Raw genomic sequence first — 23,908 nt, 5'->3', positions numbered from 1 at the left:
CATCCCTAATTGCCCTTGAGAAGATGGTGGTAAGCTGCCTCCGTGAACCACTGCAGTCCCCATGGTGTAGGTACACCCACAGTGCTGTTAGGGAGTTCCAGGATTTTGACCCAGCAACTGTGAAGGAACAGCAATATATTTCCAACTCAGGAGGGTGAGATGCATGGAGGGGAACTTCCAGGTGGTGGTGTTCCCATGTGTCTGCTACTCTTGTCCTTCTAGATGGTAGTAATCGTGGGTTTAGAAGGTGCCACCTTGGTGAGTTTCTGCAGTGCATCTTGTAGATGGTACACACTGCTGCCACTGTTCGTTGGTGGTGGAGGGAGTGAACATTTGTGGATGTGGTGTCAATCAAGTGGGCTGCTTTGTCCTGGATGGTGTCAAGCTTCCTGAGTGTTGCTGGAGCTACACTCGTCCAGGCAAGTGGGGAGTATTCCATCACATTCCTGACTTGTGCCTTGTAGATGAAGGACAGGCTTTGGGGAGTCAGGAGGTGAGTTACATGCTGCAGAATTCCTAGCTTCTGACCTGCTTTTGTAGCCACAGTATTTATATGGCTAGTCCAGTTCAGTTTCTGATCAATTATAACTCCCAAAATGTTGATAATGGGGGATTCAATGATGGTAGTGCCATTGAATGTCAAGGCATTAAGGTTAGATTGGGGCTGCAAGACTGTAAAGCCGTCGGGGCATCGTGGTGCATTTTCCCGCTGATAGAGCTATGTGAGCAGAGCTAACAAAAAAGCCCATGCTCTATAGCTCAGGGCATGGCGAAGGCTCAGGCTAAAGGCACAGCAGATCTTCAGTACTGCTTTCCATCAGGGAAAGTGCAGTTTTAAAAAAAAAATCCTTGAAAAGCAAGGAACATCAACACAATGGCTACAAAGTACCCTGTGATGAATTGGAAAGTCCCAGACTACCTCTCCAAGTTCAAACTAAATTTAAAATAGCAATTGACAATGAAGGATTCCATTGCATTCATACATCAGGACTATCTGATGAAGATATAAAAGACCCTTCAAAACCCTGGGCTGCGTTGGAAGATCAGCTCTGAGTTAATATGAATTTCAGAATCCACCAATTACATCGAGATGGCTTTTTGGAGCAGCTTGTGGTGGAGCCCACTAAGGAACAGGCAATACTAGATATAGTGATGTGTAATGAGGCAGATTTGATAAGGGAGCTTAAGGTGAAGGAACCCTTCGGAGGAAGTGACCATAATATGATAGAACTTACCCTGCAATTTGAGATGTAAAAGCTGGAATCAGATGTAACGGTATTACAGTTGAATAAAGGCAACTACAGAGGCATGAGGGAGGAGCTGGCCAGAATTGACTGGGAGATGAGCCTAGCAGGAAAGACATTGGGACAGCAATGGCAGGAGTTTTTGGGAGTAATTTGGGAGACACAGCAAAAATTCATCCCTAGGAAGAAGAAGCATACTAAAGGGAGGATGAGGCAACCAATGCTGACAAGGGAAGTCAGGGACAGCATAAAAGCTGAAGAGAAAGCATACAATGCGGCAAAGAACGGGGGATTGGGAAGCCTACAAAGACCAACAGAGGACAACTAAAAAGGAAATTAGGAGGGAGAAGATTAAATATGAGGGTAAACTAACCAGTAATATAAAAAAAATTGCAAGAGTTTTTTAGATAAATAAAGGGTAAGAGAGAGGCAAAAGTGAACATTGGGCTGCTGGAAAATGATGCTGGAGAAGTAGTAGTGGGGAACAAAGAAATGGCGGAGGAACTGAATAGGTATTCTGCGTCACTCTTCACGGTGGAAGATATGAGTAACATCCCCAAAGTTCAAGAGAGTCGGGGGGCAAAGGTGAGTATGGTGGCCATTACCAAGGAGAAGGTGCTAGGAAAACTGAAAGGTCTGAAGGTGGATAAATCACCTGGGCCAGATGGATTGCACCCCAGAGTTCTGAAGGAGATAGCTGAAGAGATAGTGGAGGCATTAGTGGTGATCTTTCAGGAATCACTGGAGTCAGGGAGGGTCCCAGAGGACTGGAAAATCGCTAATGTAAACCCCCTGTTTAAGAAGGGAGTGAGGCAAAAGACGGGAAATTACAGGTCCATTAGCCTGACTTTGGTTGTTGGTAAGATTTTAGAGTCCATTATTAAGGATGAGATTTCAGAATACTTGGAAGTGCATGGTAAAATAGGGCAAAGTCAGCATGGTTTCATCAAGGGGAGGTCATGCCTGACAAATCTGTTAGAATACTTTGAGGAGGTAATGAGTAGGTTAGACAAAGGATAGCCAATGGATGTTATCTACTTGGACTTCCAGAAGGCCGCACAGGAGGCTGCTCAGTAAGATAAGAGCCCATGGTGTTAGAGGCAAGGTACTAGCATGGATAGAAGATTGGCTGTCTGGCAGGAGGCAGAGAGTGGGGATAAGGGGGTCCTTCTTAGGATGGCAGCCGGTGACTAATGGAGTTCCGCAGGGGTCAGTGTTGGGACCACAACTTTTCACTTTATACATTAATGACCTAGTTGAAGGAACTGAGGGCATCCTGGCTAAGTTTGCAGATGATACAAAGATAGGTGGAGGGACAGGTAGTATTGAGGAGGTGGGGAGGCTGCAGAATGATTTGGACAGGTTAGGAAAATGGGCAAAGAAGTGGCAGATGGAATACAATGTGGGGAAGTGTGAGGTCATGCACTTTGGTAGGAAGAATAGAGGCATAGACTATTTTCTAAATGGGGAGAGAATTCAGAAATCTGGAGTGCAAAGGGACTTGGGAGTCCTAGTCCAGGATTCTTTTAAGGTTAACTTGCAGGTTGAGTTGGTAGTTAGGAAGTCAAATGCAATGTTGGCATTTATTTCGAGAGGACTAGAATATAAAAGCAGGAATGTGCTGCTGAGGCTTTATAAGGCTCTGGTCAGACCACATTTAGAACATTGTGAGCAATTTTGGGCTCCGTATCTCAGGAAGGATGTTCTGGCCCTGGAGAGAACGATCCCAGGAATGAAAGGCTTAACATATGAGGAACGTTTGAGGACTCTGGGTCTATACTCAATGGAGTTTAGAAGGACGAGGGGGGATCTGATTAGTAGGAGAGCCTAGGACCCGAGGGCACAGCCTCAGAGTAAAGGGAAGACCTTTTAGAACAGAGCTGAGGAGAAACTTCTTTAGCCAGAGAGTGGTGAATCTATGGAATTCATTGCCACAGAAGGCTGTGGAAGCCAGGTATTTAAGACCGAGATAGATAGGTTCTTCATTGGTAAGGGGATCAAAGGTTATGGGGAGAAGGTGGGAGAATGGGGTTGAGAAACTTATCAGTCATGATTGAATGGCGGAGCAGACTCGATGGGCCGAATGGCCTAATTTCTGCTCCTATGTCTTATGGTCTTATGGATTAGAGTTAATGGCATTCAGGCAGCAGCCCAGAGAATCACTTGACCAATTTGTGAGTTGATGTTGCATTAAGGGCAGACACTGATTTCCCAGAGTTGCCAGAAAGAATCACAGAGCTCATTATTGTGTCAACCCCAATCAAAGAGTTCCAGAAAGACTAACTGGAGAAGAAAAATGACACAAGGATGGTAGGAATCATGAAGCCAGAGTTGCAGATAGGCAACACCTACAACCATTGGGAGTAGCAACAACTATTGGCGAAGTAGCCATATACCAAGACAGGGCAAAACATGTGGGAGAAGTGGTCTTATACACCAGTTCACAGAATCACACAGAATCACAGTGCAGAAGAGGCCCTTCGGCCCATCGAGTCTGCACCGACATGTAAGAAACACCTGACCTACCTACCTAATTCCATTTACCAGCACTTGGCCCATAGCCTTGAATGTTATGACGTGCCAAGTGCTCATCCAGGTACTTTTTAAAGGATGTGAGGCAACCCGCCTCCACCACCCTCTCAGGCAGTGCATTCCAGACCATCACCACCCTCTGGGTAAAAAAGTTTTTCCTCACATCCCCACTAAACTTCCTGCCCCTCACCTTGAACTTATGCCCCCTTGTGACTGACCCTTCAACTAAGGGGAGCAGCTGCTCCCTATCCACCCTGTCCATGCCCCTCATAATCTTGTATACCTCGAACAGGTCGCTCCTCAGTCTTCTCTGCTCCAACGAAAACAACCCAAGTCTATCCAACCTCTCTTCATAACTTAAATGTTTCATCCCAGGCAACATCTTGGAAAATCTCCTCTGCACCCCCACCAGTGCAATCACATCCTTCCTATAATGTGGCGACCAGAACTGCACACAGTACTCCAGCTGTGGCCTCACCAAGGTTCTATACAACTCCAACATGACCTCTCTACTTTTGTAATCTATGCCGCAATTGATAAAGGCAAGTGTCCCAAATGCCTTTTTCACCACCCCACTAACATGCCCCTCTGCCTTCAGAGATCTATGGACACACGCCAAGGTCCCTTTGTTCCTCAGAACTTCCTAGTGTCATGCTGTTAATTGAATGCTTCCTTGTCAAATTACTCCTCCCAAAGTGTATCACCTCACACTTTTCAGGGTTAAATTCCATCTGCCACTTCTCTGCCCATTTGACCATCTCATCTATATCTTCCTGTAGCCCAAGACACTCAACCTCACTGTTAACCACCCGGTCATTCTTTGTGTCATCTGCAAACTTACTAATCCTACCCCCCACATAGTCATCTATGTCATTTATATAAATGACAAATAATAGGGGACCCAGCACAGATCCCTGTTGTATGCCACTGGACACTGGCTTCCAGTCACTAAAGCATCTTTCTGTCATCACCCTCTGCCTCCTACAACTAAGCCAATTTTGAATCCACCTTATCAAATTACCCTGTATCCCATGTGCCTTTGCTTTCTTTATAAGTCTCCCATGTGGGACCTTGTCAAACCCTTGTGAAATCCATATAAACTACATCAACTGCACTACCCTCATCTACACACCTGGTCACGTCCTCAAAAAATTCAATCAAATTTGTTAGGCATGACCTCCCTCTGACAAAGCCATGCTGACTATCCCTGATCAAACCGTGCCTCTCCAAGTGGAGATAGATACTCTCCTTCAGAAATTTCTCCAATAGTTTCCCTACCACTGACGTGAGGCTCACTGGCCTGTAGTTCCCTGGCTTATCTCTACAACACTTCTTAAATAGTGGAACCACATTAGCTGTTCTCCAATCCTTTGGCACCTCCCCCATGGCCTCCATTTCGAGACTAATGCAAGACGTGCAGTCTGAAGAGACATTGGGTGTGACAGTGCTGAAAGTCTGGTTATGAACGCATGGCCATGGAACACAGCAAGCCACGGTTAAGCAAGAAGCTGACGATGCACAGTGGAAGCAACAAGGAGTATACCAAAGGTCAGTCTAAGCATAGGCATATCCATGAAATGGGCAGCAAACTAGATCATGTAGAAGATACTGAGAGGGAAGTTCTCAAATTTGAAAGTGAACAGGCTTTCCGCACTGTAACAGTAGCACAGCGTGTAGATGCGACCACTCAGTTGGAAGCTTACACCACAATTGATGTTATGGGCCAATCTTATATCTCTGCTCCTATTTTTTTACCTTACATTGGAGTACCACATTTCTCTCCTGGATTTCTGAACTGGCCTCCTGAGAAATGTGGAGCATACCTACTCGTGCAGACCTTCCCTCAGTACAAGCATCAGGAGAGCCAGCTTTTTACGGCAATAGCTGCCTTTTACCAGTAAGTTTAAATGCCCCTTTGATTAAATGCTTGACAAGCTATGGAAAGAAGGCAAGTGTGTAAAGTAAGTGGGTGAGAAGGTGGGGGAGTAATTGGTAGGTTGGGGGGGTTAGTCAGGGGTCAGGAGGTGGGGGTTAGTCAGGGCATCGGAAGGGTAGTTGGGGGTGGGAAGGGGTAGTCAGGGTTGTGGGTTAGTCGGGGGTGGGGAGTGTAGTCAGGGCGTCAGGAAGGAAGGTAGCCAGCTCGGGTGGGTGGGTAGCAGGGTGGTCGGTGATAGTTGGTTCAGGGCGTGGTCGGGGGATCCAGTGGGGAGTCATTAGTATAGTTATCGAGGAGTTAGAACTACTTTCAATCCTTTAACCTTTCAATCCTTCTAACTGAGTCTCCGACTTTAAATCAGAGTTTCGGAGATTTCCAGATGCAGGGTAATTTCCCAAGTGGAGCTGAAACTTCCCAGGACAATTCCCATGTAGTTAGTACGTGGGGACTTCCAAGGGGTCCCTCAGTGCACCTTCTGGGTAACTTCCAGACTACAACCATCCGGAACCAGGAAAATCTAGACCAATATGTCCTAACAAGAATGGCAAACATGATTTTTGTCTCGAGATAAACATGGGAGCTAGTGCCAATATTCTACTGTTGAGAATACTTAAGGATATGTATTTGGACAATTGATGTTACAGTCTACAAGAGCCAGGCTGATAGCATATAATGGTTGGCCAATCGATTGTGTAGGAATACTAACACTAAAGTTCAGATATAGCAGTTCTGAGTGGTCATCACAAGTCTTCTATGTAGCAGACAAAAATGGTCCAGCAGCAGCAGGATTACCTGCACATAAGGAGCTCAAAATCATGACAGTTCACAACATCAACAAAGCACCAGTACTGGAAGATAAAGCCAAGTAAGACCCCATTGAGTCAGATAAATATTTCCAGCTAAAGCATCTGGACAGGTTAGATGCTGTGGGAAGGTTCTGGGGAGACACTATTCTACATTTGAAAGATCATGAAATTTCTAGGAAGTGTTGTGTGGACCTCCAGGACTAACTGAAGACTGAACTGGACAGCAAGGGTTACATGGGTATCAAGTGGACAAGATACCTGGCGAGGGAGAAAGTTATTGGCCTGGAATAAACAGTGACATCAAAAGAGCCGTGAGGTTGTGCAAGGCGTACCAAGGGCACCAACCAAGCCAGTGCAAAGAACCGCTCCATCTTCATGAGGTTCCATCACACACATGGTCGAGGGCTGCGGCTGATTTATTTACCATTCAAGTTGGCAATGTTCAGCAACTACTTCTTAAAATTTCCAATCGTTCAACAGTTAAGGGATATATTTAGTACATCGGTAGCAAATATGATGAGCGCAATCTTTAATCTGTTTGATTCCCTAGAGGAGATCGTGTCAGATAATGGTACACAGTATGCCAGAAAACCATTCCAAGATATCTGTACCAAGTGGGATGTAAACCACATAACAGCATCTCCGCATTACCAGAGGTCTAGTGTGCTCGCTGAGAGGGTGGTTCGTACAAAGAAATCACTCATTGTGAAATGCAGAGAAGCCAATCAGGATTTTCAAGTTAAAAGCAAAATACAGTGGATGCTGGAAATCTGAAACAAAAACAGGAAATGCTGGGAAAACTCAGCAGGGCTAGCAGCACCTGTGGAGAGAGAAACAGAGTTAATGTTTCGAGTTCGTATGACCCTTCTTCATAGTTCTGGTCATATGGACTCGAAACATTAGGTCTGTTTCTCTCCCCACAGATGCTGCTGGACCTGCTGAGTTTTCCCAGCATTTTCAGGATTTTCAAGTTGCTATGTTGCACTTATGGGTAACACCATTAGAAATGAGATTACCTTCACCAGCTGAAATCATGCTTGGAAGGCAGATCAGAACAACATTTTCGAGTCATCCTCTGACCAGATTATCATCAGTACAGGAAATATTACTGGAGAGACAGGAAAAGATGAAGTCTACACATGATAGGCATGCAGGCATGGAGTTGCCTCCTTTGCACACGGCAGAATATTCAAGTTATCCACCCAACAGAAAGAACCTGGTTGCCTGCAGAGGTATCAAAAATCTGCAATGAGCCAAGATCATATGAAGTAACCACCTTGAATGGAACGATGTTGAGGAGGAACAGATGTCAATTGAGAGAATTATCCAACAACATCATGCCTAGCACTCCTATGCTGTTGAGAACACATTCAAATTCAAGGTCTGATAATGGAGTTGAGGAAGACAACCAGCATAACACTCTTGTGCAAGATACCTACACGTCTACACTAATGAATCAGTGTTGATGATTCCAGATTTCAGCAAGATTTTGCTATTACTATATCAAGGTGAGTTAGTAAAGCATACGCTTTAGAGACATTTGAATGATGATGTGAAATTTAACATGTATGTAAATAGTATTCACAATGATCCTATTCTGTTGTGTATATATATTCAGTTTGTGTAATGTTTCTATTTAAATGGGGGAATGTTGTGATGTTGCTTTAATGTATGCAGTGCAGTGTTTTGATTAGCATATCACTGAATATGTATATAGTTAAAATACATCATCAGTATAGAAAGGATGCAAGGCAACATGTGACAAAGCAATTGGAGCAGTTTGATCCTCTGATCGCATGTGTGTGTAGAGCTCTTCTGTAACCCTGCACAGATTCTGTTGTTCATCAATAAAGAACCCAAGCATTTGTTACCATTTATCAATGTGTGATTGGTAAGTTTGTGTCAGAGACCAATAACCCAACAGGTTCCTGAATGTGTCAGTGATTGATGTCAGTGATGGGTTCCCCATTGTGTCGGCCATGGGTTCCCCACAGTGTCAGTGATGGGTTTCCCATTGTGTCGGCCATGGGTTCCCCCCAGCATCAGTGATGGGTTTCTCTTTGTGTTGGCCATGGGTTCCCCACTGTGTCAGTGATGGGTTTCCCATTATGTTGGTGGTGGGTTCCCCAATTGTTTGCAGTGGACTTCCCACTGCAAGAGTGCTGGCTTCCCCATTATGTCAGTGATGGGTTTCCCACTGTTCAATGCTGGGGTTTCTAATGTGTTATACACACTTGGATGACAAAAAATAAAAGCTTTCTTTCCTTGCTGAGACTCTTGGGGAACAGAGTCTGTTGGCATTGCCGTAGAACATTAACTAGTCATGCTAGGGGTGAGTAACCACTTCGTCCATCTAGACATAGAAACATGGAAAGATTTTTGGTAAGGAAGGGGGCTATTAGGTCTATCATGTCCACGCTGGCCAAAGAACAGCTTTCCAGCCTCATCTCACCTTCCATCTCTTGGTCCATAGCCCTATAGGTTATAGCACATCAAGTACATTTCCAAGTGTTCTCTAAATGTGATGAGCGTTTCTGCTTCTGCCACCTTTTCAGGCAGTGAATAGACTCTCACTCACCGCTTCCCCTGGGTTCCAGGTTTGTGACTTGAGGCTTTCTTTTTGATCAATTTCTCCACAGCATTGGAGCGGATTATTGGCCTGACCAGGTGCCGCTTGTATGTTCCTGGGTATTTCTTCTCCACAGCTTGTTCACGTCTGCAAGACAACAAAATAACCTTAGGGCTTGCTGAAGGAGAGGCTTATCTTTACAAGTCCATGCTTAGATCTGGTGGGTAAAGATAGATGAGGTATGATTGAAGGAGGATACTAAATTAGCCTGGGTTTGGGGTGGGGGGGGGGTGCAGCAGTGGAGACCCTGCAATTAGTATCAGTGTCCTTGGCCGGGGGGACAGGACTGGGAGACATCAGTCAGGGTTTCCATGACACTAGATGGAATGCTCACTAGGTGAGGATTGGGCCAGGATCAGAGGTTACACAGCACCTGACACTCACTGCCTGGGTCACTTGGGGGTGAGATAGGGGAGACATACCAGTGTCAACTACATTCAGTGCCTGCAGGTGGAGGGAAAATCGCAGAAGGTTGGGAGGAATGAAAGGAATGCCTGCTCTATGGCATACAAGTACATATGATAGAGGTCACCTGGTTCAGCCTTCTATAGAAAAAGATAAACCATCACCATCCACTTTTTATCGGCAACCAAGGCTGCTCAATAAATACTGGCCTTGCCTGCAATTGCCTCCATTTCCCAGCAATGAATTAAATATATTTAACTGCCTCTTGAGTGACTCACAAACATTAGCCCGAATCTGTTCTTTATCAGTTTGAAATTGTCCTCGAAGTCACGATTTAATATTGCTTAGGAGATCAGTTCCCAAACTGTGGGTCGTGACCTCCGATAGGGTTACAGAGATAGCTTTTGGGGCTGTGAGCTCCCCATCTTTGACCCAGTCTGTAGGCTCTGGTTGGACAGCTCTGACCCACTGGATTGATGGCACCAAACATCAAGGGATGGACGGTGTGCCCAAAGTGCTGTTTAACCTTAGGGAACACATTTAGCAGCAAGTGCCGACAAGACCCAGGAAGGAGGTGGTGGGGGTGTGTGTGGTGCTGGTGGCTGCATGCGGCTGAGCTGGGAAGGTGAGTAGTGGCTTCAAACGTTGCTGTGTTTCTGCTCCTTACCCTGGGCTGGCTGCTCTGCAGGCACTGGCAACCAGATCAAAAGTGTGTAGAGTGGAAGGGGAGAAGGGCTCATTAGTGTATGTGTGTGTGTGTGTGTGTGTACATGTACACATGAGTTGGGGGTGGGGTGTGGAGAGGAGCTTCACTGAGTCTTCTGTCACTGGGAAATATGGAGAACTTGGTTGAAATCTCAGTGGCCAATAGGTGTCACATACTCCATGCCTGTTAAAAAGCACTCCAATTTCTGGCCCTGTAATGGGAGAAGCATAGCTTCATAATCAGGTAACTTACTTACCTCGTAAATTAAATCCATTTTATTTTAAAGCTGCATTGTGTCACAGAATCCACAGTGAAACTGCAGCCTCGAGGACTATTTTGTCCTATTCGAAATCCACAGTAGAAAATTAAGTTTATTTGACTCATCTCACATTAAAATCAATTATGTCAAGATGACCTTTAGAAAATCTTGGTATGATGTTGCTATAGGTAAATAATGCTGATGCAAATGCAAACATCAATAGTATCCATTGCTTCCTGGCCAAGGTCCATGAGCTGGAGCAGCTCAGATGAAGTAAAGGACTGAGTGAGTACATAAAATAATAACATTTTTATGAGTACTTTAAAAAACATAGATTTTCATATTTATACAATTTAAAATATGTTCTGTTGATCTATAATACACAATTCTTAATAATCATATACTGAATGTAACTATGCTACTTTATTTCGGTTTTGTTTCTATTGGCATCTGGAGTCACATTAATTTTCAATTGTTAAAATGGGGTCACATTGGAGAACAGATTGGGAAGCATGGCCTTAGGATTAACCCTTTCTTTTCACTTTATAAGGTCCCCTATTATTCTCCTCCTTCCAAGGATGAAGAATCTTTCCTTATTAATTTTTCCTCTGAGCACCCTTGTGGCTCTTCTCTGCACTGATTCCAGGACTTGGGCTGTTTCTGTTGTGCCGGAACTGAACAAGTACACAAGGCATGACCTTAGCAAAGCTCAAGCTGATAGAGGCCTGGACTAGAGTTGACCAGCAGAGAGGGTGGGGTAGAGGTGGGTGATGTTTGTGAAGCAAAGGAAAACAGGCCTAGTAACTTTTTGAAAATATATTCATTCATGGACTGTGGGCATTGCTGGCAAGACCAGCATTTATTGCCTATATCACTAATTGCCATTGATCAGGTGGTGGTAAGCCGTGTTCTGAGCTGCTGCAATCGTGTGGTGAAGGTACACCACCCACAGTGCTGTTAGGGAGAGAGTTCTGGGATTTTAACCCAGGGACAATGAAGGAATCATGATATAATTCCAAGTCAGGATGATGTGTAACTTGGAGCTGATGGTTTTTCATGTGCCTGCTGCCCTTGTCCTTCTAGATGATCAAGGTTGTGAATTTGGGACATGTTGTCAAAGAAGCCTTTTGTAGCTGGTACACAGTGTAGCCACAATGCGCTGGGTATGGAGGGGATGAAGGTTGAAGGTGGTGGATGGGGTACTGGGCTGCTTTGTGCTGGAGGGATTTTTTTTATTTGTTCATGGGATGTGGGTGTCGCTGGCTAAGCCAGCATTTATTGCCTATCCCTTTAAGAGGCATTTAAGAGGCACCCACATTGCTGTGGGTCTGGAGTCAGATGTAGGCCAGACCAGGAAAGGATAGACCAGGTAGATTTCCTTCCCTAAAGGACATTAGTGATACAACAATTGGCAATGGTTCATGGTCATCATCAGATTTGCAATTCCAGATTTTTATTGAATTCAAATTTCACCATCTGCCGTGGTGGGATTCGGACCCGGGTCTCCAGGGCATTACCCTGGGTCTCTGGAATACCAGTCCAGTGACAATACCACTATGCTTCTTGAGTGTTGTTGGAGAGTATTCTAACACACTCCTGACTTGCACCTTGTAGATAGTGCAAAGGTTTTGATGAGTCATGGGTGAGTCACTCACTGCAGATTACCCAGGCTCTGACCTGCTCTTGTAATCACAATATTTATGTGGCTGATCCAGTTATTTTTCTGGTCAATGGTAAGCCCCAGGATGTTGATGCTGGGAGATTCAGTGATAGTAATGCCATTGAATGTCAAGGGTGCAGTTAGGCTCTCTCTTGTTGGGGATGGTCACTGCTTGGCACTTGTGTGGCATGAGTATTACTTGCCACTTATCAGCCCAAACCTGAATGATGTCCAGGTCTTGCTGCATATGGACGTGGACTCCTTCAGTATCTTAAGTGTCGCAAATGGTATTGAAAACTGTGCAATCAACAGCGAACATCCCCACTTCTGACCTTATGATGAAGGGGGAGGTCACTGATGAAGCAGCTGAGGTAGGTTGGGTCTAGGGCACTACCCTGAGAAGCTCCTGCAGCAATGTCCTGGGACTAAGATGATTGGTCTCCAACAACTACAACCAAGTTCTTGTATGTTAGATATGACATCAATCAGTGTAGAGTTTCCACCTGATTTCTGCTGACTTCAACTCTACACTGGTTCCTTGGTTCAAAAGCTGCCTTGATATCAAGGGCACTCACCCTCAGCTCACCTATGGAGTTCAGCTCTTTTGTCCATGTTTGGACCAAGGCTGTAATGAGGTCTGGTGCTTAGTGACCCTGAAGGGACCCAAACTGAACATCAGTGAGCAGGTTATTGCTAAGTAAGTGCTGCTTACAGCTTCAATAACACCTTCCATCACTTTTCTGATCATTGAGAGTAGGATGATGAGGCAGTAATTAGCCAGATTGGTTTTCACTTCTTTTTGTAAACAGGGTATACCTGGGTGATGGTTCCAGCTTCAGAATGATACTTTTGGGCTTTCACTCTACTGCTCAAGTAATGTAGTTCAACATTCAATGTTTGACAAATGTTGCTCGGGAGCAGCAGTGATCCAAGGACACAGTGAGGATAAATCACTAAGTTACATGGGGTGAATATACTGGCAAATTCCTAATTTAATTTAATCAACTGTGAAGTAAGACTAGAACAATTATTTAGTATAAAAACGAGATCCAATTTGATCATTTATCATATAATTACAGGGTTCAATCAATTAATCAGATCTTGGGGATAAAGTTTAAATTAAATAATAAGGGATAGTAACACTAAAGGGCTTTGAATTTTTCAGTAACTTAAAATCTGAGATAAAGACAGTTAAGTAAAATCAATTAAATAGTTGCTTGGGAGTACAGAACTTTAGTACTGGTAAGAAAAGAGACATACTGTCAAAGCTTTTCGTCTTGCACTCATCAGAACAGGCACAAGAATGCCAAATTTCAAAGAGAGCAATAATTTTTACTTCATGAGAAAGTGTGCTGATTGGTTGGCAAGTCAACACTGATTGATCGAGATGTTGCCATGGAGAATGCAACATAGAACTACAATTTCCTCACGCTTTCATTTAATTCAAAAAAGGCGCAATGCCTGGACATGTTCCTGCAGAGACAATTTGGGATGTACGGTCTACATACCTGGCATCGCACCAACACTGAAATTCATATCTCATATGACTTGCTAACCAACCTGCACTCTTTACTCATGCAGTATGAAATGTTGTTCCCTTTGAAATTTGGTATTCTTGTATCTGTCCTGATGAGTGCAAAACAAAAGGCTCCCACAGCATAAATGTTTTTGCTGAAGAAAGGGAGAAGTTAACTTCCACATAAAATGACAATGACAACACAAGGGAAGCAGCTGATTGGCAAGTAGCTGGTGACTCTTTATTTATTTAAACCTTAAGTTTATTTCTGTTAAGTCAGTTAATAATCTAATAAATGAGACATGGCAGGGCACCTTTGTCTCGTGGAGTACACATTCAATTCTACGTGGGAACTCCAGAACATTTGTGTCCTGGATAACCACATTGTCAGCTGCAACAGCTCTAGCAAACTCCGGTTTCTGAGTTTGAGCAACAGCTGAAGTTACTGAGGCGCATCTACAAGGCACGGAATTTCATGGATGGCATTTTCTGGATGTGGTAGTCCTGCAGCTTAAGGTTTGTAGGCAGAAGTTCCGAATACTGATGAGAGTGATGGTTTCTTTTGGGGAGCGCAGCCAGAGCCAGGCCCAAGGCTCCAGGGCTGGTTCAGCTGTACAGGAGGAGGGGGGCAGGAAGAAATTTGGGAAAGCAGAGATAGGGAATTACATAGTTAGGGGAACAGACAGGTGTTTCTGTAGTTGCGGACATGAATCCAGGATGGTACATTGCCTCCCTGGTGCCAGGGTCAAGGATGTCACTGAGTGGTTGCAGAGCACTCTGAGGGGTAAGAGTGAACAGCCAGCAATTGTGATCCACATCAGTACCAACGACATTGGTAGTAAGAGGGATGTTGCCTTCAAGGTAGATTTTAGGACCTAGGAAGGAGACAGGCAAGCAGGACATCAAAGGTAGTAATCTCTGGATTACTCCTGGTCCCAAGTACTAGTTAGTATAGATAGAACAGATAGAATAGTTGAATATGTGGCTGGAAAGACCGTGCAGGAGGGAGGGCTTTAGATTCCTGGACATTGGGACTGATTCTGGGGGAGGTGGGACCTGTACAGGCCAGTTGGGTTGCACCTCAACAGACAGGGACCAATATCCTTGTGGGACAAATTGTCAGTATATTGAGGAGGGTTAAACTAACTTGGCAGGGAATGGGAGCCAGGATGTAACATTAAAAAAGAAAAACAAGGTGCACAAAGAAATATGGGAGACAGACAGCACTAGAGAAAGAAATAGTAAGGTTTTAGGTGGTGTCAGAGTAAGAGGGGATACAATAAGGTCTAAATTAGGTTTACTGTGCATGTAGGTGAACGTAAATAAGGTTGGTGAGCCATAGCTGCAGATAGCCAGGTGGGAATATGATGATAACATGGGGCCTGGCTCAAAAAAGGGCAGGACTGGGTAATAGATATTTTTGGATATAAGGGATTCACAAAATATAGTAAGGGAAGTAAGGAGGCAGTATTGATTAAGGAGCATTTTACAGTGCTGAAGAGAGAGGATGTCCTAGAGGGGTAAATGATAGAATCTTTTTGGTTAGAAATAAACAATAGAGGCACCATTACGCTACTAGGTGGGAAGGATATAAAGGAAGAAATTTGCAAGAAAATTATAGAGAGATGCAAAAACCAAAGCGTAGTGATAATTGATTACTTTATTTATCCTAACATAAACTGGGAAAATAGTTGAAAGGGTAGAAAGGGACGAGAGTTTCTGAAGTATGTTCAGGAGAATTTTCTACATAATTATGTTTCCAGTGCAGTTCTGATTCAGGGGAATGAGGTGGGTCAACTGGATCAAGCATCAGTAAGGGAACATTTAGGGGACATAAGAATTAGGTCAGCTTTGTAAAAGGACAAGGAGAAATCCTGAGTAAAAATAACTAATTGGGGGAGGGTCAGTTTCAGCAGGGTGAAAATGGAACTGACCTGGGTAAACTGGAATCAAAGATTGACAGGCAAAACTGTAATTGTAAAGGCTGCCTTTAAAGAGGAGATAGTAAGGTATATTCCTATGATGGAGAAAGGGAGGGTAACAAAGCCGGAGCTCCCTGGATGATGAGAGAGATAGGGAGTGCAATGCAGCAGAAAAAGGGTGAGTATGACAGATGTCAGCTTGATAATACAAGTGAGCATATGCACAATGCTGGTTGAATATAGGGAGATCAGAGAGGAAGCGAGAAAAGTAATAAGAAAAGCAAGGAGAGAGAGGGAGTATGAGAAGAGACTGGCAGCTAACATAATTGGGAATCTATAAGTATTCTATACATATAAATAGTAAAATGGTAGTAAAAGGAGGGATGACACTTATTAGAGATCAGAAAGGGGATTTATTCTTGGAGGCATGGCTGAGTACAAAATGAGTACTTCGCATCTGCCTTTACCAAGCAGGAAGATGCTGCCTATGTCATAGTGAAAGAGGAGCCGGTGAGACACTGGATGGGCTAAAAATTGTTAATGAGAAGGTACTAGAAAGGCTGACTGTGCTTAAAGTTGGTAAGTTACTAGGACTGGAGGAGTTACGTCCGGGGATGCTGACAGAAGTAAGGGTGAATATTGCAGAGGTACTAATCATATACTTCTGATCCTCCTTGAATACAGTGGTGATGCGAAGACTGGAGAATTGCAAATGTTACACCATTGTCAGTAAGTCTGTTATCCGGTGTGTAAGGATAAACTCCAACTGCAGGCCAGTCAGTTTAATCTTGGTGGTGGGAGCTTTTAGAAATGATAATCCAGGACAAAATTAACATTCACTTGGACAAATATGGATTACTTAAGGGAGCCAGCGCGGATTTATTGAAGGCAAATCATGATTTTATTAATGGGACTGATTTTGATGAGGTAACAGAGAGTTGATGAGGGTATATAGTATTTTGATGTGTAATATACCTTTAAGATGAACGTTGCAATGGAAGATCACATGATATCCAATGGCAGAGTAGCGCGGGCTACCTCTGTAGTCAGTAGTCTTGAGTTAGAGTCTGAAGTGTAAAGACAGAGTTTTGAGTTATAAGTACACAAGTGTGGCTGCTGAGTTCCTTTTGTAAATAAACAGGATGTGTTTCTTCTGAGAACGATCTACTGATCTTCTCTGTCTTTGGTACCAACTCGGTCATCCCAAACCAAGCGTGCAATCCAGATTCGTAAGTCCCAAGAAACCAGGTACAGGATTCAACAAACTGGCGATGAGAGTAAAAAGCTAGAAAAAGACACGGAAGGATGAGAAAAGCAAGAAAGAATGAAGGAAATCAAGGAAAGCAAAATTGGGCTGTACATCGCATGGTAAAGAAAAATTTCCGTCCTGATCGTCGAAACAATCACCTCAGAGCATGTCACAATTTGGAAGAGTTGAGCCTTTCAATCCAGCTTCATACGACTGGTCTCACTATATCGAATGCCTCGCGTTCTTTTTCCAGGCGAACAACATTGCGGGGGAGGAGAAGAAGCACGCGATCCGCTGACTGTGAGTAAGACATATGGACTAATTTGAAATTTGTTGGCACCCAGTGCCCCAAATTTGAAATGTTTTGATGACTTAGTGAGCCTCGTAAAGAATCACTACCAGCCAAAGCCCTCGATGAGGATGCACCGGTCAAATTTAATTCAAGGAATAGGGCCCCAGGGAAGACAGTTGTTTGCTATGTGGCAAGTCTAAAACAATTAACAGAATATTGTGAGTTTGGTACATCTCTCAATGATATGCTTAGAGATCGTTTGGTGTGCGGTATAAATAAAGATGCGATTCAGAAGAGATTACTGTCTGAAACAAATTTGAATTTTCAGAAGGCATTGGAAATTGCTCAATGGGAAGCACAATGCAGGACTCGAAAGCCATACAGGGAGTGCAAAATGGCGCCATCCTCCACATTGGGTGGGAAGCCTCAGCCAAAAAAAGCGCGAAAGTACAAGGCTTTGCTGAGAAGCAGGAAGCAGCCACCGCTAGCAGACAAATAAAAAGAGATAACTTAACAGCAAAAACATGGCATAATGGTAACAGAGGTGTAAGCAGACAACCTTGTAATAAACCAGTTTAAAATAATCAAATGTTTTTTCTGTCATCGAAACGGATACTTCATGAGACATTATAAAGATAGAATCAAAAGCAAAATCCAATGAGATCTACAGCATTAAAAAACCTGAAGTAATGGATTCAGATATTTATTGGTTGTATAATTTAAAGGTAGGAAGAACAGAACCTATGTAACCATGAGAGTGAATGAGAGGCCGATCAGAATGGAGGTGGATACAGGAGTGTCCACTGTGGTGATAGGTAAGCACATCTTTAAATACCTGAATCATAGGGAACTTAAAACTAAATTTGGAAGAAACAGATGCCAAATTGAAAACTTAAAACGGGAGAGGACATACAAGTCAAGGGCATAATTAAAGTCACAGTACACTATAGAGGTCAAACTGTGAAATTACCCTTGATGGTGGTAGAAGGCTGAGGACCAAGCATACTAGTACAAAACTGGCTGAGGGAAATCAACCTTGAATTGTCACAGAGATTCCAAAAGAAAAGAGAAAACCTGCCAAAAGACCTTCAACCGCTATCAGTTTCCCTCCTGTCTAAGTATGTAGCTCTGGAAAAGTATGAAGAGAAGCAGAAAGAGTTCTGCACTTCTCTAAGCAAAATGAGGGACAACTCATCCAATTCAGCAGAGAAATCATGGTAATGCTTAATTTTCCAGGAGGCAGTAAACCAATGCAAAAAAGAGACGGAAGAGCTGAAAAATCAGCTACGTGAAACCAAAGAGGCTTTGGAGGCAAAGACTGCAGAATTTTCTAAGAAGCAGACAGATGATGAAATTCTGGAAAACTCAACCACTGAGTTCACTCAAGTCGCGCTTACATCTGAGATTAATCTGGCCAATATGGAAGTCGAAAAGAAGGTCAAGAATAAAGTCAGTGTCAGAAAGAAGAATGCTCACTGAAAGAAAGCACAAATAATACCATTGATCTTGGCAGCGTATGGGTGTACTTTCATTTATAGACCCCGAAGTCAAACTGCAAACGCTGATGTCATTTGCCCATGCAAGTAAACGATGAGGGTGTTCCAATTCCTCAAGAATTCATCTTATTATTGAACTTTCTGGATTCATCACTAATAAGTGCTAGATGGATTAGAGATTGGACAAATCGAGACCCAGTCTTATCCAAAGTACGAGAACAAGTTCTTCATGGTTAGTCACAAGATCAGGAATCTGACGAAATTAAACTGTATTTTCAGGGAAGGTACGAGATAGCCAGCCAGGACGGTATCTTATTGTTGGAAACACGAGTGATTGTTCCTCCAAAAGGACGAAAGCCATCGTTGCCTGAAATTCACAGCGCACATCCAGGAATTTCCCGAATGAAGGTGATAGCACGCATCTATCTATGGTGGTCTGGGATGGATGGAGAAATGGGAAACTTAGTGAGAAGTTGTATGCAGTATCAACAAGTGCAAAAGTTACTTTCAACAGTTCTGTTACACCCTTAGGAATGGCCAGGGAGGCCATGGGTGCGATTACACTGCGACTATGTCGGACCTTTTATGGGAACAATGTTTTTACTTATCATCGACGCTCACTCAAAATGGATGGACATATACGCAATGAAGTCGCTGACATCTTCTCCTAAAATTGACATGTTACAGCAAAGTTTCGCAATCAATGGACTACCGTTGTCGTATCAGACAATGGAACAGTATTTACAAGTGCTGAGTTTCACCGATTTATCAGCCTCAACAGTATTACTCATGTGAAAACTGCACCGCACCACCCCTCTTCAAATGGACCGGCCGAGGGAGCGGTTCAGACGTTCAAGTCTGGTATGAAGAAATTGTGGGGTGGTTCTACTGGGACTAAACCAGCATGTTTTCTTTTCCATTACAGGACCATCCCTCATACAACAACGTGTCATACCAGTGGAATTGTTGATGAAGCGCCGCACGATCAAGATCGAGTTTAATTATGCCAAACTTGGTGGGGGGTTGGGGGGAAGGTGGAAAGAAGTCAGGGAAGTCAGAAAACTGGACGTGACTGGCACAGTCATGACAGGCCATTTAATGTAGGAGAGAAGGTATTTGTGAAGAATTTTAGATAAGGACTAGCATGGTTGTTTGGTGCAGTAACTGGATCTCTTTCCTACCACATGAAAGTGGAAGATCGAGCCACACAGAGACATGTGGATCATATATGAAAAGGAGAAACAAAACACCCAGAAATGATTCCACCAGTGTTCGTGACTGAGTCAATGTTTCCTGCTGGAAGAACTCAACTGAGTACAGATGTGTCTGAAGGGTTGATTGTACCTGAAAGAGTTGAGGAAACAGATTTGTAGGTACCTACCAAAGAGGCAGATGATCAGATAACTCCAGTGAAGGAGGTTCCAGATAAAACATCAGAAGCTGTAGAGCTGAGGTGTTCTACATGCATAAGGAAACCATCAGAAAGACTGACTTTGTAAATTACTCATTCATGTGAAAAATTTGCTATTTTGAGAAAAATTGTAAAATGTATTTCTGAGTAAAGGGGGAGGGATGTAGCAATCTGATGTGTAATATACCTTTAAGACGAATGTTGTAATGAAAGATCACATGATCTTGGCATCCAGTAGCAGAGTAGTGCGGGCTACCTCTGTAGTCAGTAGTCTTGAGTTAAGACTCTGAAGTGTACTGTCAGAGTTTTGAGTTTAAGCACACAAGTGTGGCTGCTGAGTTCCTTTTGTAAATAAACAGGATGTGTTTCTTCTAAGAACGATCTATTGATCTCTGTCTTTGATACCAGCTCGGTCACCTCGAAACAAGCATGCAATCCAGATCCTTAAGTCCTAACAAACCAGGGTACAGGATCCAGGATCCAACAGGGTAATGCATTTTTGTTGTGTCCATGAACTTTCAAAAGGTGTTTGATGAAGTGCCACATAACATGCTTGTCAGCAAAGTCAAAGCCTTGAAATAAAAGGGAAAGTAGCAGGATGGATACAAAGTTGGTGAAGTGACAGGAAACATAGTGTTGGGTGAATGGTTTATTTTTGGACTGGAGGAAAGTATGCAATCAGATTCTCCAGAGGTTGGTAATAGGGATATGCTTTTCTTGATATAATCAGTTGGTAGTACAGAACCTGAGTATTTCTGAAAAAGAGAGACAATTTTTTTGTCAAAGCTTTTCATCTTGCACTCATCAGGACAATTTGGAAGAGAATACCAATATCAGGGGAAACAACATATTCATAATGTATGAGAAGAAAGTGCTGATTGGTTGGGAAGTGGGCTCTGATTGGTAGAGGCATTGCCATGGAGAATGCACCAGTTGATGGTGACTGACGGATAATGTTTGAAATTGTTTGAAATTTAAACCAGGCAGCTTGACCCTGATTGGTCATGACATTGCCCTGGAGAATGAACCAGCGAATGGCTGTCACTTATTTTGTTTAGCTGAAACAGATGCCATGCATGTACATGATCTTTCTGTCTACAAAGAACAGGGCCCTGTGTATTAATATATGTAGCTTCCAGTACATGCAGATGTGCCACACAGTGAGCCCAACTGACAATCTTAAATTGGTTGTCAGCATAATTCTTAGCACACTGAGGATTATTTAGTAAACGTTGTCCAATCACGGAATCACATCTAATGTTGGACACCGTGTTTTGAGTTTTGCAAGCACGGGCTGGTTGGGTACAGTCTGTACCTTGTCCATTAACATATATCAATGAGACTTGGCTGTGCAGCGTACAATTTCAAAATTTTGTTACAATTATGAGGGTTATAGGATTGTTACGTTTTGGGACTATGTCTTTAATTTAAAGTAAAATGAAGGGGGTCATGTGACCTGTTCTGCAGTCTACCTGACAGCAAGCCTGGGTGGTTTGATTGTTAGAGATTAAATGTACCTAGATTGTTTTACTGGGAAGAAGGTGCAAGGTGTTTAAGCTCAGAGCCAATGACAGCAGCCTGTGTGCTAACAGTGACTGAGAGTCTCCAAAGTCCCAGAAAAGTGTTGAGAATGTCAAATTGTAAACAGTTGTGCTTTACTTGCATTTACTTCCAAGATAAAAAAGAGTTGGTCTCAAAGTGTGTCAAAGATAGCTAAACAGCATTTCTACCAGGAAACAAGGCCAATATGATTCACATTTCCATGGAGATGGGCTTTGAGATGGGAAGGATCTAAGAATCCCTGAAAACTCTGACAAGATTTGTCTGCCAGAATCCAGGAGAGGGAGGACAGCTAGAAGCGAAAGTCTTTTTGGTTCACGAAGCAGGAGTGCGGGTGGGAACATAGGAAACATAAGACTTAGGAGCAGGAGTAGGCTATCTGGCCCTTCAGGCCTGCTCCACCATTTGATAAGATCATGGCTGATCTGATTGTGGCCTCAACCCCACTTTCCTGTCTACTCCGCATAACTCTTAACCCTTAACTCTCTTGTCTATCAAGAATCCATCTAACCCAGCCTTAAATAAATTCAAGCCTCCACTGCTTTCTGGGGAAGAGAATTCCACTGATTAATGACGTTCCAGGAGAAAAAAATTCTCTTCATCTCCATCTTACATGTGAAATCTTTTATTTTAAACCAGTGTCCCCTAGTTCTAGTCTCCCTCATAAGGGGAAACATCCTCCCGACAACCACCCTATCAAGCCCCCCCTCAGGATCACCTCTGAAACTTGAATGGATATAGGCCCAACCAGTTCAATTTTTCTTCATAAGTCCTTCCCAGGAATGAGTCAGGTGAGCCTTCTCTGAACTGTTTCTAATGATATCCTTTTTCAAATAGGGAGACCAAAACTGTACACAGTATTCCAGATGTCTCACCAAGGCCCTGTAAAGCTACAGCAAAACTTCCCTATTTCTTTATTTCATTCCCCTTCCAATAAACACCAACATTTCATTTGCCTTCCTAATCACTTGCTAAACCTGCATACAACCTTTTGTGATTCATGTGCCAGGACACCTAGATCCCTCCGTACCACTGAGTTCTGCAATCTCTCCCCATTTAAATAATATACTGCTTTTCTGTCCAAGTGGACAAGTTCACATTTTCCCACATTATTCTCCATCTGCCAAATTTTTACCCACTCAATTAACCTATCTATAGATAAAAACAAAAAACTGCGGATGCTGGAAATCCAAAGCAAAAACAGAATTACCTGGAAAAACTCAGCAGGTCTGGCAGCATCGGCGGAGAAGAAAAGAGTTGACGTTTCGAGTCCTCATGACCTGTCGAAGGGTCATGAGGACTCGAAACGTCAACTCTTTTCTTCTCCGCCTATGCTGCCAGACCTGCTGAGTTTTTCCAGGTAATTCTGTTTTTGTTTTTTTAACCTATATCCCTTTGTAGACTCTTTACATCCTCTTGACAACTTACTTTCCTACTTATCTTGGTGTCATCGGCAAATTTAGCTACCACATATTCTGTCCCTTCATCTAAGTAATTGATATAGATTGTAAGTAGTTGAGGCCCCAGCATTCATTCCTGTGGCACTCTACTAGTTACAGCTTGCCAACCCAAAAAATGACGCATTTATTCTTACTCTCGGTTTCTTAGCCAATCTTTTATCTATGCTAATATGTTACGCGCTACACCATGTGCTCTTATTTTGTGTAGTAACCTTTGATGTGGCACCTTATCAAATTCCTCTTGAAAATCCAAGTACACCACATCTATGGGTTCCCCTTTATTCACCTTACTTGTTACTTCCTCAAATAATTCTAATGAGCTAGTTAAACGCTATTTCGGTTTCACAAAGCCATGTTGACTCTGTCTGATCCCATTATGATTTTTTAAGTATCCTGTTCTAACCTGCTGAATAATGGATTCTAGCAATTTTCCTATGAGAGATGTTATGCTAACAGGCATACAGTTTTCCTAATTTCTGTCTCCCTCCTTTCTTGAATAAAGGTGTTCCATTTGCTGGTTTTCCATCCACTGGATTGAAAAGACAGATTTCATAAGGAGTTAAAACAAAATTGGAAGATTTGCCTAGCTTGCACTGGAGGAAGAATTGCCAAGGCAGGTGGGTGGGGGGTGCATGGGGTGAAGAGGAAACCTCAGGGTCAAAGACAGTTCTGAGATTAAAAGTTCCCAGGCTGAGAAAAGAACAGAAGTAAACACCCAGGAACTGATAATTACCTTGGACTGGTTCCATTTAAAGGACATGGAAAGTATATCTGTGAAATGTATTTTTGGCTGTGCTAAAAGGAAAAAGGGAATGTTCTGTTCTG

General features: G+C 43.2%; 1 protein-coding gene across 1 annotated transcript in view; it reads right to left on the bottom strand.

Annotated features, from left to right (window-relative positions):
- Positions 1-23,908, bottom strand: part of LOC121285064 (mitogen-activated protein kinase kinase kinase 13-like) — a 66,670-nt gene that overhangs the window by 14,028 nt on the left and 28,734 nt on the right. Inside the window, exon 9 of the mRNA XM_041201189.1 lies at positions 9,097-9,234. Within this exon, the coding sequence (XP_041057123.1) occupies positions 9,097-9,234 (138 nt within the window). The remainder of the gene's footprint in view (positions 1-9,096; positions 9,235-23,908) is intronic.

This window comes from Carcharodon carcharias, chromosome 12 (genome assembly GCF_017639515.1).
Source record: "Carcharodon carcharias isolate sCarCar2 chromosome 12, sCarCar2.pri, whole genome shotgun sequence".
Lineage (NCBI taxonomy): Eukaryota > Metazoa > Chordata > Chondrichthyes > Lamniformes > Lamnidae > Carcharodon > Carcharodon carcharias.
Note: the sequence above shows the minus strand (reverse complement) of the source record. Positions and strands in the feature narration are given on the sequence as shown.